Source organism: Dermacentor variabilis, chromosome 5 (genome assembly GCF_050947875.1).
Source record: "Dermacentor variabilis isolate Ectoservices chromosome 5, ASM5094787v1, whole genome shotgun sequence".
Classification (NCBI taxonomy): Eukaryota; Metazoa; Arthropoda; class Arachnida; order Ixodida; family Ixodidae; genus Dermacentor; species Dermacentor variabilis.
Window position 1 is genome coordinate 46280742 of NC_134572.1, and position 16798 is coordinate 46297539.

The 16798-nt window shown below is 41.5% G+C and overlaps 1 protein-coding gene across 2 annotated transcripts in view; it reads left to right on the top strand.

The window, feature by feature from the left end:
* Nucleotides 1–16798, top strand: part of LOC142582520 (synaptic vesicle glycoprotein 2C-like) — a 237684-nt gene that overhangs the window by 205412 nt on the left and 15474 nt on the right. For both annotated transcript variants that reach the window (XM_075692341.1, XM_075692342.1), the window contains exons 7-11: nucleotides 127–278; nucleotides 1517–1650; nucleotides 6422–6505; nucleotides 8537–8635; nucleotides 9878–9966. In XM_075692341.1, coding sequence (XP_075548456.1) covers nucleotides 127–278; nucleotides 1517–1650; nucleotides 6422–6505; nucleotides 8537–8635; nucleotides 9878–9966 — 558 coding nt within the window. The remainder of the gene's footprint in view (nucleotides 1–126; nucleotides 279–1516; nucleotides 1651–6421; nucleotides 6506–8536; nucleotides 8636–9877; nucleotides 9967–16798) is intronic.

Consider the following 16798-nt stretch of genomic DNA (forward strand, 5'->3'; position numbering starts at 1 on the left):
ATGTGATTATGTTTCAGCTATATAGATCACGATCGAACTGACTCATTTTGTTCTTGTCTCTCCCCCCCTACTATGTCCTTACTACCCCCTTCCCCACTGCCCTTGATTTCCTTTTTTGTACCATAGTGTGGGCGGTTCTATTCCCATTGTATTTACGTACTACGCCGAGTTCCTGCTGAAGAAACACCGTGGCCGCAATCTCTGCTGGCTGCTTCTCTTCTGGGCCATCGGCGGCGTCTTCGCGTCCGTGATGGCCTGGGGACTAATACCCAGAACAGGTATATAGCCACGTCCGCTACGTTCGATCACATCATCATCATCATCATCATCATCATCATCACCATCACCACCACCACCACCACCATCACCACCCTGGCTACGCCCTCTGCAGGGCAAAGGCCTCTCTCATACTTCTCCAACTATCCCGGTCATGTGCTAATTGTGGCATGTTGTCCCTGCAAACTTCTTAATCTAATCCGTCCACCTAACTTTCTGCCGCCCCCTGCTATGCTTCCCTTCTCTTGGTATCCAGTCCGTAACCCTTAATGACCATCAGTTATCTTCCCTCCTCATTACATGACCTGCCCATGCCCATTTCTATTTTCTTGATTTCAACTACGATGTCATTAACTCGCGTTTGTTCCCTCACCCACTCTGCCGGGACTGTGCAGTCCCGGCAGCTTGGTTTCTAATCGCAAATCTGCGCAGTACGATGACCGAACACGAGGCTACTTTGCGCGAAAATAGGCTTGCACCAGTGCCGACTTAGTACCCTCTGAGGACTGTTTCGTCTGTATCAGCCAACTTCCCGCAGCCTTTCAGATATCGAGCCTTTCTCTTCAAAATTATTTTTATACATGAATAGCGTAAACGTAGATGCAGGAGAACCTCTAACATTTCTAAAATAAAGAATTCGATACAAATAATCTGTATTTCCACAAACTCCTATCCTAGTATACTGGTATGTTGCAAGAGTGGGTACAGCAGAGAACAAGGTAATATTCGGCATCTGTCGGCATTTCCTTCACGTGTAACACAATATGCGCTTACTGCGATGACACAATGAGTACGGCGACGATAATGCATTTCGTCTGCCCACCACCTTCGTCAGTAACACCATTGCGCATATCAAACATCGCGTAAGAACAACGAGCGTACGATGAGAGTAACGTGTCAAACCAACCAGCCTGCTGCAGCGTGTCCTTCAGAAGCTTCACCAACACGTCTTCTCGCTTTCATTGAAAGCCGCCTTTGCCCGACTCGGAAGAGCTCGTCTCCTCCTTGACCTTATCCTAATCAGATAAGCCCGTTGTGAAAGGAAACACCGGGAAACCTTATCCGACGGTTTCGCACCTCGACGAAGGCCACGCGCGTTTCATTGATTTCCCCAGCTCGTGTCCCTCGTCGCGCGCAGGCTTCCTTTGCCGTCAGCCCTGCCCCCGTTGCATAATGTATCCCGTGTTCGTGCCGATGGACCCGCGCGGAGACACGTCTATATCTCCTCGCACCGTTGCAGGGGCTAACCTGCTCGGGTTGGGAAGGCTTCACTTCAGCAGCTGGCGGGTCTTTCTGCTGATCTGCTCGTTCCCGGCCGTCGTGTCCGTGCTGGGACTCGCCTTCCTGCCCGAGAGCCCGCGCTTCCTCCTAGAGGTCGGTCGGCCGTAATTGTCTCTCTCTCTCTCTCTCTGTCTCGTCATTGGTCGGCTTGCTTGCTTGCTTGCTGTTTGTTCACTGTTTTACAGGTGTTCTATATATTGCATGCCTTTCGCGCAGTTTCTTTCTTTTGTCTTGATTGGCTCGCTTCTTACTTCTTTTACGACTGAATGAAGTGGCGCACTTGTGCTCTGTTGCTAAATTGGCACATAGACAGTAATGCGATTGGACATTATTACATTTACAAAAAAGAAGAAAGAAACACGCATACACAAGCGCACATCGTTCAAGTGTCCCGCACTTGTCAGAAGAAATATAAGAATTACACAGATTTTTTGCGCGGATGGCTGTAAGACGGAATATGGGGGGTGGGGGGGGGGGGGGAGGGCGACGTTGAAGGAGGCGTAGTGGCCGTGGTGAAAAATTCGGTATTAAGTATTCGATTACTTCATATCGCTTCTGTCTTCACAGCTGAAGTTTCTGCCATATGGACGGTAGTAGAAAAAAAAAGACATTGCCGATAAGCACAGCAATGCAGTCATATACAGGGTGTCCCAGCTAACTTTAGCCAGAATTTTAAAATATGCAAATGTCACGTAGCTGGACATAACCAAAGTAATGTGGTTTGCCGTCACTTGTAGGTACTCAGATTATCTTTTTCTTTCATTTTACCTAATTATATAATTAATCCTAATTAATTAATCCGCTTCTCATATATTTGAAGGAAAAGTGTCTTGAGAAATTGTGGAGCAATATGAAAAAGTCCCGACACAGCTTTCTGTTGCTCAATATGAGCTACATAAACGAACGTGAAATAATTCCATGAATACACTCAAAGTACTTCCAGCGGCCAGTCGCGTGGCAATTTTGCATGCATTTGCGGGCTTCTTTCACGCTCGGAAAAACATTCTTATGTAGCACGTATTGAGCAACAGAAAGCTGCACCAGGAGTTTTTGATGTCACTCTAAAATTTTTTCATTGACACTTTTCATTTATATATAATATTTGAGAGGTTGATTCACTAATTAAGACTGACTATCTAATTAGGCGGAATGAAGAAAAGAATTTGAGTATTTTCAAGCGACGGCAAACAACATTACCTTGGTTCTGTCCAGCTACGTGGTATTCCCACATTCTTAATCTGGGGCTAAAGTCAACTGGGGCACCCTGCATACTGATTCGTTGAGTGCACTAAAAGCTCTAAATCTAGAATACGAGTGGGAACCCCTGCTATGCGATATATTAAGCATGCTGGTTTCTAACGAACTCAAGAAATCCATCCGCTTCTGCTGGGTCCCAAACCATGTAGGGATACCAGGGAATGAAACGATAGAGGAATATCCATCCATGGCAGCACACAGAAACATAACGAATACAACAAAACCATTTAAGTATAGCCCCTGAGCGATATGGAAGGCATTGGCGTCAAAATAGCAACACGAATGAGACTCTTGCACGAGTAACAAGCTACATCTAACTAAAACCGTGCTTGACGAGTGGAAGTAGTTAGTTAAATAAATGTGGTTTAGTGGCGCAAAAGTGGCTATGCTGCACCAAACACAAGGTGTTTTAAAATCTGCTTGAAAAAGAAAAAGACTGTGTTCGTATATATTTTATGTAGAAAGCCAGTGTCATCTAGAAACTTACGCACGTCAGGTAATGGAACTATCGCATCATCTTCTAAAATTAAAGCAGAGTTGAAAGGTATGTGTAATTTATGTCAATTGTGCAAAACGTTTCGTCTGTGTACCTCAATATGTGTGCATGTCAGTAATATATGCATAACTGTTAGCAGTTCTTGGCATTTCTCGCATGTTCTTGCGTCTTCCTTCGTAAGTAAATAGTTGTGCGTGAGGTGTGTGCGCCCAATTCGTTGTCGGCATAAAACTACTTCGATGAACCGTTGCTGGTGGTAACATGACTTCCACTCACCAAGATGAGTTTAGTGAGATGTAGCTTGTGGTCTGCACAATGGTCCCATTCGTGTTGCCATTTTGACGTTAAGGCCTTCCTAATTGCGCGGATACTACCTTTATATGGAAGTGTTGTGCTTGTTATGCCTTTGTACGGCTGACATCGACGCACATCTGCCAGTTGCTTTATCGCCCGGTATCCGAACATGTCTTGGGACCCAGCAGAAACGAATTGATCTCCCGTATTTGTTAGGCGCCACCATGTTTAAGATATCTCCTATCAGGGGTTCACACTAGAGTTGAAGTAGTGCCACCACACAGAATGGCTCATTGAAGTAACCTTATGTCGACTTCGGACGCACCTCACACACATTTTTTTTTTTTTTTTGCTTATGAAGGAAGAACAATCAGCATGCGAGAAGTGCCACGAACCATTAAAAGTGAAGCACATTTTCACCACATGTACAGATATTGAAACACAGAGACGAAAACATTTGCTCAAATTATATAACCTACACATACCTTGGCACCCCGCTTTAATTTTAGGAGATGATGCACTGGTGGGACTGACTGACTTGCTCAGCTCTTTAGAGAAACATGCCTTTTACATAAACTGTGAAGCAATGCAACTTTTGCTGCATTTACATTTGATTTGTTAACACCTTGTGGCTGGCACAGCATGGCCTAAGTCGCTTTTACGTCAATGAACTCGATTTAACTAAGGGTTCTGTAATGTGGAGTGATCTTGAGCTGAGTTGAGGACTTGCCATCCATGTCAGTACATGTAGGACTCCTCTACTAATGGTGTTAAAGATTCGAAAGTGCATACCACAATGGTGTAGCACATCGAACACATATTAACAAAGCAGTTGAGATAGTTTCTACCTGAATAACTCTATCTTTTCGCAATAAATTTGTGACGGAACAGAACGAGTCATTCGTAAGTGTATAGACGGCAGTGAAACGGTGATGTTAGGCATATGAATTCGATACGATCTACATCCTGCAGAAGTATATAATATAGGGCATTGGGTGTAAGAGATGTAAGGCGTATAAGCTCTAGTCTATTTTTTATAGCGCTCGTATGTTTGTCAAACCTAATAATATGTTTGATATTAGGTAATTGTGAAGACCAGTCTAATCTTGTTTCGCTGTTAAAGCCTAACTTCAGTTCAGCAGTTCGCTTCATTGCTACGATTCCTCGGTTAAGTTCTCTAATAACTCGTATAGTTAATTGCTTGTACCTTAGTTCTTGCTCATATTTCCTTTTATCGGAGACTCATTTTGTGCTTAGTAAGCTTAAGAGCACTTAAATCATACATCACCAATGGTTAAGCACACATACACACTTTTTTCTTTACTTCGTGCTGAGTGTGCCCGCTGCCAACCGTTATGTCTTTTTTCGTCAAAGCAATAACACGGCTGTATTTTAGCGCGAGCCTTCTCATGTTGAAATCTACGCGAAACATGCACGATGACTTTAAAAAAAAGTATCGCAAGTCGAGTAGAAAACTTAAGTTGCACCCCAGTGCTTCTAAATTATTGGTTCTTGGGAATGTGAGCCAAATCATAATTTTAACCGAAATGAAGAAAAAGAGCGCAAAAGGGTTTTATTTTTTACCTTGTTCTTTGTGCGAGACAGAAAATTGATTGGTGTATGGGTAATGCTGCATTATAAAGGAATATTATACCTCTACTATGATATAGAAGAAAACGTTGCTGCTGTTTTCAATCTCTCACTAAACTTTTTCTGCGTTAGCGGCACATAGCGCTGAAAGTACTTTTTGCGTACCACATATAAACTGGGGCAGAGTATTATAGTCACCGCAAGGATTTCATCAACTTTCATTGGCTGAGTTCCAGAAAGATTTGTCTGCGCCGTTAAAAATTAAAAATAAGACGAGCTCTCTTCTGTCTGGAATCTCTGGATCCTAAACGCAAACGACTTGGAGACGGCCTCACGAAACCCTGTCATTTCAAAACGATGCCTGTTTCGCAAACGATGATTTTCAAATTTTGAAAAGTGCTCCAAAAGCTTTACGATGACTAGACCGCCACGTTGAATAGAGTTTGAGTTTGCCGAGTCCCTAATAACAGAGAGCAGCAAGTCTCTACGAGGACCCACTCAAAACAGACGCCGATTTACTCCATCTCGAAAGTCTGGGAACTGCAGAAGTGAGCTCGCGTTTTGTTTTTAATCGTTTAGTTTGGCCTACGTATATACCTTCAATTCATGATATGCTGCCTGAGGGTAGGACGGAGAAGTAATATTACGAAACTAAAATGGCAAACATAGAAATGAATTCCAGAGGAACTATCCTTTTAATGCGAGTCGTGGGCAGGTAAATCAGCCCATTTTTTATCAGTCTCGGAGTCATCTAGTATACCAATGACCCCGCCGGCAACGTGATTGTTTTTTGTTTATTTAATGTTTGCATAACAAATGACGGGGTAGAAGCTTTAGTGTCATGTTGCGTTATCCTTACCATATAGAAATGGTCAGCGAATCGTGAGATATGCCGATGGACGGATAAGGTTGGCAAGAAAAAAAAATGACATAAGACTCATTGTATAGTTTCATATGGAATATAGAGAGCCTTACTTGCTTGAGACAAATAGACAGATTCTGTAGAGATGCGAAGATGAAATTTTTGAATGTCAAGTTAGTTTTTCAACAACTCATTGTCTGTTTTTTTTTTGCCATTGCTCTATATTTAGGGACTCTATGAGTAATTGCTCAAATCGCCAATATAGTCGCGCGAATCATTTACTGAAGTGTCTTGGTTCCTGTTGGAAATGGTAACGCTTAACGCGAAGGCAGGGTCCTTTTAAGCTTTACCTTTCCGCTTCGCAGATGGGTCGAGACGTGGAGGCCATGTGTGTTTACCAGCAAATATTTAAAATGAACCACAGCAACAAGCCCGGAGTGGAATATCAGGTACGTCACAGACTCCGTAATATGTTTCCCAATAAATATAACGCTTTATTTTTTTTTGCATCTCGAAACGATGTGCAATTCAATATTGACACGCGTACTCAATGAATTTGTTTCAATGCGTAAGCGTTTCCTACACAATGTCTTGTTAGCATGTTCCCTTTCTGACTCTCATTTCAGAAATTGTTATTTGATTTGTGATCTTTCCAATGAAGTTATCAGACTTCTGTATACTGTTCAGTTTATTTTGCTCATGTATTGTAGTATCACGCGCCCTCTTTGCCAATATTCGGGAGTAGAGATGTATGTATGTATGTATGTATGTATGTATGTATGTATGTATGTATGTATGTATGTATATGTCGTGTTGATTGATTGATTGATTGATTGATTGATATAGTTAAAAGCGGATCACGAGCTCAAATCAAAACCGCATTTACTATTCTGTTAGTCATGCTCTTCCATGACTTCCATGACGTCATGCTCTTCAGCAGAAAACTAGCCTAGGATTCAGGCTAGAAGAACTAATATTCGCACATCAAATACCAACTATATGGACTGTACCGCATGTTTGAATGCCCTTGTAGACTCATTTTTTTTAAATTTCAGCAGTCGGTGGTGACGCCTACCCTTCTGTGACTCATCCATTAGTACCAATGGCCAATAATTTTGTAAGCACTTCGCCTTCCCTTGTTTCGATATCTACGGCGAGGACACACCAACAGCTGTTTTTCATTAAAACTATTAAGGTTTTCCCGCCGTGCGAACATCGCCACATATGTAGTGTTTTCAAGGATCTAAAAATCAGGTCAGGCAACGCGCCAAAACGTTCCCAGGTACCGGCAAGTCTAATTGTCGCCTTCTGGAGAGATGGAGCAACTCGGCGAAAGTTACCCGAGTCTCAGGCAAGTTAAGAGGGGTCTAGTTGCTCAAGGCGACCATGCTGGCAGCTTAGCAGGCATTATCAGGTCCAATATTTAACCCGTATTTCATCATGGACGCGAAAAATGGATCATTCCTGTGCCTCTAAATGACAAAATTCAAGCAAATATAAAAATAAATGAAGCAAAAAGAAAACTCCTAGTGGAGCTAGCTTTTGGCAACATATCAAAGTATTTTCTCGTGTACTGCCAGCAACTCAGCTATTTGGAAGCAGCGGATTGTTCTTTAAGCCTCTTCAGTCACAATCATAATAATGGGAAGTGCGGCCACGAATTATTTGGACACCATTTTTTGCTTTACTCAAGACGATTATAATGCTGTAGGCAGAAGGATCCAGTGACACCATGCAGCGACCAAACCTCAGCGTGATGAGGCGCATGGCCATTTGCAAAATATCCGGGCGAAATATGTCTTTCTGCGACACCATGTCGGACAAATTCTGTAATTAAAGCTTCTGACAATCAGATTTCTGAGATTAGCTTTGTTTTTTTTTCTCCGCGTAGAATGTTTGTTGCAAATCATTATGATTCCTGCCAGAATTTGGGCCGGAACGGGTCAACACTCTAAACGAACATTGTAAGAGGCCATTTGTTGGTGCACATCATGGGCTTTAGTGTATATCACGGAAAGAAGTAACGTAATATTGTGAGGAGCAAACAGGCCACTTTGCTGAAGGTAGGTTCGTCGGCAGTCTTCAGGGGAAGAAGAGGGATACTTACGGTTAAGCAAAAGCAGAGAGGTTAGACGGTATCCTCTGAGGGCTGAGGGGCCACGTACACGTACACGAGGGCACGTCTAACTTTCCTGCGAGATACTGGTCTGCAGAAGATACCCTAACTACGTATGTATATGCAGTGTTATGTGTGGGTCAAGTGTCTTATGTCCTGTGTGTATCATATTCATTTAATCGCATTCATTTCGAATTTCGTGCGATAGGCGTGCCGCCAGGCAAACCTCCACAGCTTTACTTTGAGTCCGTGGAAGTGGCGCGCTTATGTGGGCGGAAAAAGCACGCGGCGTCTTGGAGAAGCGCGAGGTGGCGTTCGTCGAAACTGACAGTGGTTTTTCGATATTTCGTTCTCGCCATTTCAGCTCTCCGAGCTGGAGCTGCCAGGGCGCAGGGCGTTTCACGGAATTCCCCCCGCTGTCAACAGAACCATGCTGTCCGACCTCTGTTTCTCCTTGGAAAGCGTAAGCGCTTGCAGCACTAGTTGCACTCACAGTTATTCCGAGTGGGGCCACACGAATGATGCAGATTTGACCGCAAAAAACTGATATTCGTTACGGAGTAAATCTCTTGCAGCCCGCCTCGCTTCGTGTCAATGGCTGTAAGCATGTTATTCCTTATTTAATAGATAACTATTTCTTCTGTTTTATTTCTCGTAAATGCCCTATGCTCATCATCAATTTGTAAACCCGTGAGCAAAAGTATGCGGACCGCAGGGTTGCCGAAAAAAAAACTAAATTTCTTTGTAATTAACATGCACATACTGAAATTGACGAGTACACTGGAAAGGTCACAGTGCCAAGCTTGGACTGCAGTGCTCAATTTCAAGTTGCATTCACAGGCAGAGGAAAAAGTCGGCTTGTATCGAACAATCCCTGGTCCGTGTATTTTTGCTCACGGGTGTACGTGAAGCCAAACGGCAACGTTATGTTTTCGCTTACAAATGCAAGCTGTGCAGCGAAGATCCGGTAAACCAGAGCTCGGCATGTCACCGCAACTCGATTGCAGCAAATTTCAGATATATCGAATTTGCCCCATAAAATTGTGGTGTACAAAGTGGGAAAAGAGTTCAGCTTTGCTCGATTCAAATGCCACAGAACCGCGATACATCGATCGTCGCCTGCAGCCAAAAACAGCCTCCTCCTATATCGATTGTGCGGTATCACCAAAATATCCTCGAAACCTACTTGGGAAACCGGTTGGCCTGAAACCCACCGTTTCGGTCATTCGTTTCAGTTAAAACATCTTGTTTCATAAACACCACACTGACACATTTATTGAATACGCGCAAGCCAATGCATCGATGTCGGCAAATCTTAGCTAGCTTAAGCGGTAATTTATGTTCTGCATTAGCTACTCCGGAGCGCATGCAGGCGGCCCTTCTCATATATATATATATATATATATATATATATATATATATATATATATATATATATATATATATATGCACTCGCACTTGCATGTGTTGGTGCAAGGTGGACAATATATATATATATATGTATGTACATATGTGTTGGTCCCCATTGGACCAACACATGCAAATGCGGGTGCCTGTTTCTGTTGCTGTTGCTTTATTAAAAATGTTAAATAAAGTTCGTGCTTTTAGCGAGGCATACCATGAAACGACGGCGTGAGATGTTATTCCGCCTAGTATCAGTACAACACTAATGCGTATTTTCCCTTACCTTTTTTTCTTTTTGCAGTTTTGGAGTTCGTTTTTTCAGATGATCTGCACCCCATTCACCAAGGTCACTCTCGTTCTTCTTGTCATCTGGCTCACAACGTCGTTTGGGTGAGTACTTAACGCACATATTCGGCTGTTTCCAATCATAACCCGCGCGAAGTCACAGTCAACCACTTGCTGATTGTTTAGTGTTCCTCATTCTAAGCTAACAGATCCGCCGATCAACGCGCCCGGTTCTGTTCTCCGCTAGTTGCTACTTATTGTGTCTGTATGCAAGACGAACCATTGCGCATTCGCAGTTTCTGCTGAAGCGCCTCCTTCACCTTGGCATAACCACAAACGAGGTAGAAGGAGAACTTCGATAATCTTTTCCTAACGCTGTACGCTGGCAAGTATTGTAACGGAGATTATATTATTGTTGCGGGGAATTAGTGACAAGGTGTACCAGGAAGAAGCCGAATCAGTCGCGGTGGAGGCAAAATTTGAGCGTTGCCTTTGGCGACGCCGTCGACGCCATCGTTGTCCCATCGGCAGCACCAGTCTTTCTATACTGTCCATCGCTAGCTTGATATAGGTTCTTTTTTCGTTCCACTTTCAGATGAGATTATCGTGTTCGTTCTGTACAATCCGATATACACTGCTATATATATATATATATATATATATATATATATATATACTGGATTCCAAGGGAAGGGAAGCGTAGCAGGGGGCGGCAGAAAGTTAGGTGGGCGGATGACATTACGACGTTTGCAGGGACAACATGGCCACAATTAGTACATGACCGGGGTAGTTGGAGAAGTATGGGAAAGGCCTTTGCCCTGCAGTGGGCGTAACTGGGCTGATGATGATGATGATATATATAATACATTGTAGTTTCTTGTTTTGTGCAAGTTCATTACGGGTGAACACCAAGGCACTCTTAGCGTGACTGAAAGCTCGTTAATTACGAATGCAGAGGAACCTCAGTACATTGAGAACGATTAAAGAAGGAAAATAAATGCAAAAACTTCCGAATATTGAACACATTGGCGAATTCTGACAGCAAGTTAATGAAGCCCGGGAACATTGGCCGAATGGTAATTGGGGGAAGTGGAAGCGGAGTGATATTTGATGACAGGCACAGAACATTTACTTCTGCAAGAAAAAAAAGAACCACATCGAAAGCCAGAACAAATAAATATACAAAGCACGAATTCCGAAGCTCGAATTACAAATGAGTCCTTACATATGTTACGTCTTGCCAGCAAAGAAAAGGTAGGCTGCAGATTAATTTCTGCCAACTGCGATGTCCCTCGGCTCGCATTTGTACGAATACGCTCTGGCTGCCCGAATAAATTATGTCCGTTTGCTTCCGCGCTTTTGTAACTTGGCGTGCACGGGCATAGGTAGGGTTCGTTCTTTTGACGTAGTACAACGGTAATTGGAAATATCCTGAGTTGGCTATCCTGAGCGCTAGTAGAGCTGGGCGCACATCAACTTTTTTTCAAATACATATAGAACACGAATAACTACCGAGTAGAATATCGAACAGTCAAATGCAGTTGCGTATATTTACAGCGGGAATATTTATTTCGGTATAATTAGGTATCACGTTTGTACTGACTAGTTCGAAAAATACAGCGAATTATCAAAGACAAAGGACCAGTTTTAAAGACAAGATGACTAATTCTCAATAAAACAACTGTACGAATAGCCTCTCAACGTCTTTAAAGCCTGGTTGTGAACGATTTTTAAAAAAATGAATGCCTAATGCATCACTAGCTCTCAGAAAAACACTAAATAAATCGTTTCCGAATAAAAAGAAATCAGCTGGAGGGCAAAATTTTTTTTAAAAAAATGCTGCTAAAGGACTTGTGTGCCGTAGACAGACGTGACTCGTTAGACGGAAAAGATGGCTGGTTGCAGCGTAATATATAAATCTGCTAATTAACTAAACTGCCCAAAAGCACTAAACAAACACTGACTACAAGCAAAAAATCGCAGGTTGACAAGTGGTCTTCTGCCGGAAAAACCAAAAAATAAAGCTTCCATTGTCTATTTAATTCTCCATTGCTTCAAACACATTGGTCATCCTATCACTCCTGTTTATTCCGTATACTTTGTTTAGCAGACGAATAACAGTAACAAGACTTTGACAGTCGGTTGTTGCGAAATATTTGGTTATATTCAAATATTCGAAAATATTGAATAGTTTTTTTTTGCGAACGCAAATAAGGATAATTATTGTCTAATATTAGATTCAAATTCTAAACTTCGTATATTTGTCCACCGCTACTTTTTTTAGCCAATCAGGGGGCGGCGTAGCAGTTATCCCTTACAAAAATTTTTATAGAAAGTCCATAGACAGTCTATAGACATTTGTCTATGAAGTCTATAGACTGTCTATAGACATTTCTTTAGACTAGTCTATAGACAGTCTATAGATTTATGGCCATACACTTTTTATAGACTAGTCTATAAAAAGTCTGAGTCTATAGACTATCTATAGACATTTCTTTAGACTAGTCTATAGACAGTCTATAGACTTATGGCCATACACTTTTTATAGACTAGTCTATAAAAAGTCTGAGTCTATAGACTGTCTATACACAGTATATAGACAGTCTATAGACTTATGGCCATACTTTTTATAGACTAGTCTATAAAAAGTCTGAGTCTATAGATTGTCTATAGACTGTCTATAGACTTATGGCCATACACTTTTTATAGACTAGTCTATAAGAAGTCTGAGTCTATAGACTGTCTATAGACGGTCTATAGACTTATGGCCATACACTTTTTATAGACTAGTCTATAAAAAGTCTGAGTCTATAGACTGTCTATACACTGCCTATAGACAGTCTAGAGACTTATGGCCATACACTTTTTACAGACTAGTCTATAAGAAGTCTGAGTCTATAGACTGTCTATAGACTGTCTATGGACAAGTGTATAGGCTTACAGTTCTACTTTTGTGGACTGAAGTCTATAGAATGTCTACAGATGAGATTTGTGCGTAGACATTTTATACACTTCAGTCTACAAAAGTAGAACTATATATACAGTTCTACATTTGTAGGCTGAAGTCTATGGAATGTCTATATACAAATGTATATAGATGGTCTATAGACATTCTATAGACTTCAGTCTACGAAAACAGAACTTTATAGTCCGATACACTTTTTTTCTATGATATTCTGCAGACATTTGTTAACAAATATGAATATTTTTTTTAATCTATAGGCACTCTATATACACAGACATCTTATAGACAAGTCTACAAAGAGTGTATAAGGCCATAACTCCATAGCGGCTATCTACAAGTTAGTTTACATTTTTGTTTGCATGCGGTAGCAAAAAGTTTTGAATGTATTTATGCATGTGCACCTGTTCCTTTTCATCTGCACTTATGCATTACCGCTAGTAGATTAATAATGCTTCTGAACCAGCTGTACTTTCATATATGTTGCACAAACAGAAAGAATTTATATAGTGCTGAATCATGCAGTGCGAAAAATAAAACAAATGCGCCAGCAATGCATTTACCGTTTTTATTGCTCGATATAATAGATGAATTCCTTAAATTCATGTCGTATGCTATTATGGAAACAGATTAAATATTTACACTACTCCTTGGCAAGCATGGTCGCCAGGCTGGCCTTGACCTTTGTGTCATTAGTCCCAAAGGTGCTGCAGGTGTATGCTGCAAATAAGTAGATGCAGCAATATGAGGCAAAAATAACAAGTGTATATTCTTTGTGTGTTCATTAAGCAGCTTAATATATTTGCTCAAACCATCTAAGTCAATACTTAATGCGGTTTAACTATGACTAATGGCTGCTTGTCAATACAAATCAGCACCTTTATACAATGTTTTATTGCATGGTATGGTGAAAAATTAAACAGTCACAACTGCTGCTCGTGCCAGCAACAGTATGTTCCCTTTTATGACAAGTTCATATATGATGCATTATTGTACTTATCCCAAATGGTCTCTATATTTATTGCTGAAACGTTACCCAGTTGGGCTGTCTGTACATCTTTTTTGGCTGGTAGTTAAGTATGCCCGTGCAGAGGGATATTTTCAGAAGACGTGACTGGAATATTCACAGTATCATTCCTAAGATTGTAATTTATTTTGCTTAATACACATTTAAATGTCTTTCTCATACTTTTAAATGAATGTGTGATTGGCCATAACTTCAACGGAAGGCAGATGGGCTGATTGTATCGATATGGTCACTTAATTTGTTACAGGTAATGAGGCCTCTTGGGCGTGCTAACAAGTTTCCAAGTTAGGTATACCACATGAGCACCCGAAATACCACACGAGCACTTTGTGTCATGGCACGACAGATATGCACCTCCTAGGAAACAGAACTGATAGTATAGTTCGAATGAATTCTATTACAGTAAATTATTTAAGGTGCTTTGAAAGATGCAAATTTTTTCTAGGCTATCGAGGTTCAGGACGTTTAGTTAACGCAAAAAAAAAACACATATTGAGTAAGAAATGCCTTGTCAGTAAGCTTGACTTTCTTTTATTTTTCAATAAATGGAACCAATTTCCTTCAATTTTTATCAGGTGAAACGTTTTAAAAATATATTTAACTCAGAGATTCTCTGGAAACTTTGTATGACATATAACAAGACAGCATACCTATGTGGCCATTTTAAAATTTCCCGATCTTTTTCCAAGCCTTCCCTGGCTGTTTTCATGAAAATTTTCTGGCAATCTATGACGCCTGCAGCTTAAGTGTAATAAAAAAAAATATTGTGGTTTAATGCTTGCCAAGTACTGCCAGTCCATAATATTTAGATAAAACGAATAACACGTCAGTCACTTGACATGCAGTATTAGATTCAACTGACTTGAATCCCTTGATTAATAAAGCTGACAAGGGCTTCGGCAAGTTCGTAATTGATGGCCACACGAGTACAGCACGGAAGACACAGACACACACGTAAAGGAAATGCAACAATGTGAGGAAAAACTATACAATGAGTTATACAATTAGTTATTTTTACGCTTCAATAGTAGTTTTCAATATAATTTGCTCTCATCACTTATGCCTCTAGTTAACTTTGTTTACCTCTGACTAAAGACTACATGGGAATATTAATCAGTACCATTATGATGTTTCGTTATACTACAGTATGATAAGCAGTTAGACAACCGTAATGGTCGCCGGTGCCAGCAACGGTACGTTTCGTTTTAGGACAGGTTCATGTGACACACAGTGTACTTATAAAAATAAAAGAAATGCGAGAATCCCAAACGATTCCTATAATAATACTTGTTGAAACAAAGATACCCGGCTGGACTGTGCACATTTTTCAGGTGTTAATACAATATGCCCGTGCCGAACGAACATGCTCAGCATACTGACTGCAGTTTTGAACAATCACGTTAAGATTTGCAATTTATTTCCGCTTAGAACAGTCTGCAATGTCTCTTTTCTCATACTTCGAGATGAATACATTTGCCACACTTTCAGTAGAATGCACATGAATGGGGGCGTACTGATCAGGTTACTTATCAACTAAAACATGTTACGATCTCTTAGGTGTGTTGATAAGGGTAGAACAAATGCAATGCCCACTGAATTATTTGAATAATCTGTGCGTTATCTACCTAGAAAAGACCACCAAATTGATAATCTGGCTCTTTTTTTTTGTACAGCGCATATTGTATGCAGTCTGTCCAAGACGACGGCGCTACATGCAACAGTAATGAAAACCGGAACACTTATCACGCACGACAATGGCTTCATACCATGCACGATTAGCACAATGCGAATCTGCGCCAGCAGCTGCCTTGTGATTAAGAGCACGTAAACTGCAGAACGCCGAAGCATCGGAAGCCGCTTAACGCTTTTCATATAGCTCGAAAGATAACTTCTGCTGCTAAATTGTTTAAAAAAGAGACAAAAACCAAATCTTCCAACTACCGTCAAACGCAATGCCTTCAGTTTGAAACGTGTAAAGGTGTTCCCGGAGCGACTAATTTATTGTTCTCTAATTTTTTCGGCTAAGTTGCGGAGCGGCAAGTGACTAAGCTTATCGCAGGTTTCATGCTCCAAAAGCGTTTGTGGTTGCATATAAATAGATTGGGTGAATCTAGAGATTTCTACTAGATATTTCTTCAAGTCTCGTGTTTTGCTTGCTGTAACTTCCCAAAATTATTTAGATTGGTTGCCAGGAACCTTAAAAATACTGCTACTTTTAAACTATGCGAAAACGGCAGCGCACACACTGCTGATGCATGCCCCGCAAACACGGCCTTTCATCCGAGTACGCTAGCAGTTATTCAACTATGCCTGTCTGTTTGAAAATTCTTGATGCTAACACAATTTCGAGATATATGCGTAAAGCGTGTCACGAGAATTTCGCTACACATACGGTGCAGCATTCATCGCGGCCGGATCAAGCGCCACTAAATGAGATCTACCACACTGGCTGCCCAACACACACAATCCGCTTAGTGGTAGCTCAGTATCAAGTTAAAACATGGTGTACTTCCTTTTTTACGCATCTAAGCTATAATGATAAAATCAACAAGCACGAGCGATCGCTCGCCGTAAAACATTCCGTATAGTAGAAGCGAGAACAAGAGCGCGTTATCAAACCATGTCAACGACAAACCGACACTATACCCGAGTCGCCTGCGCTACGTGCAGCCGGTTCGCGCTACGAAATGCGCTCACATAATCACGAGGTATTGACGCAAAACGTCTTTGATAAAGCTTACCATTCAATGTAGTTGACGTGAGATGCCACAAAGAAGACACGCATACAGAGACACCAACGTTCAGGGAGACACCGCACAACGGCACAACCGTTTACGTGCCTGGCGCACTCGTTGAGACGGCGCCCGCCGCGCACGCGCAAGAGCTCCGAGCATGCGCAGGAGCTCCGCGCGGAGGGCGTGCGCGCTCGGAGGAGTGTGAGCGCCTTT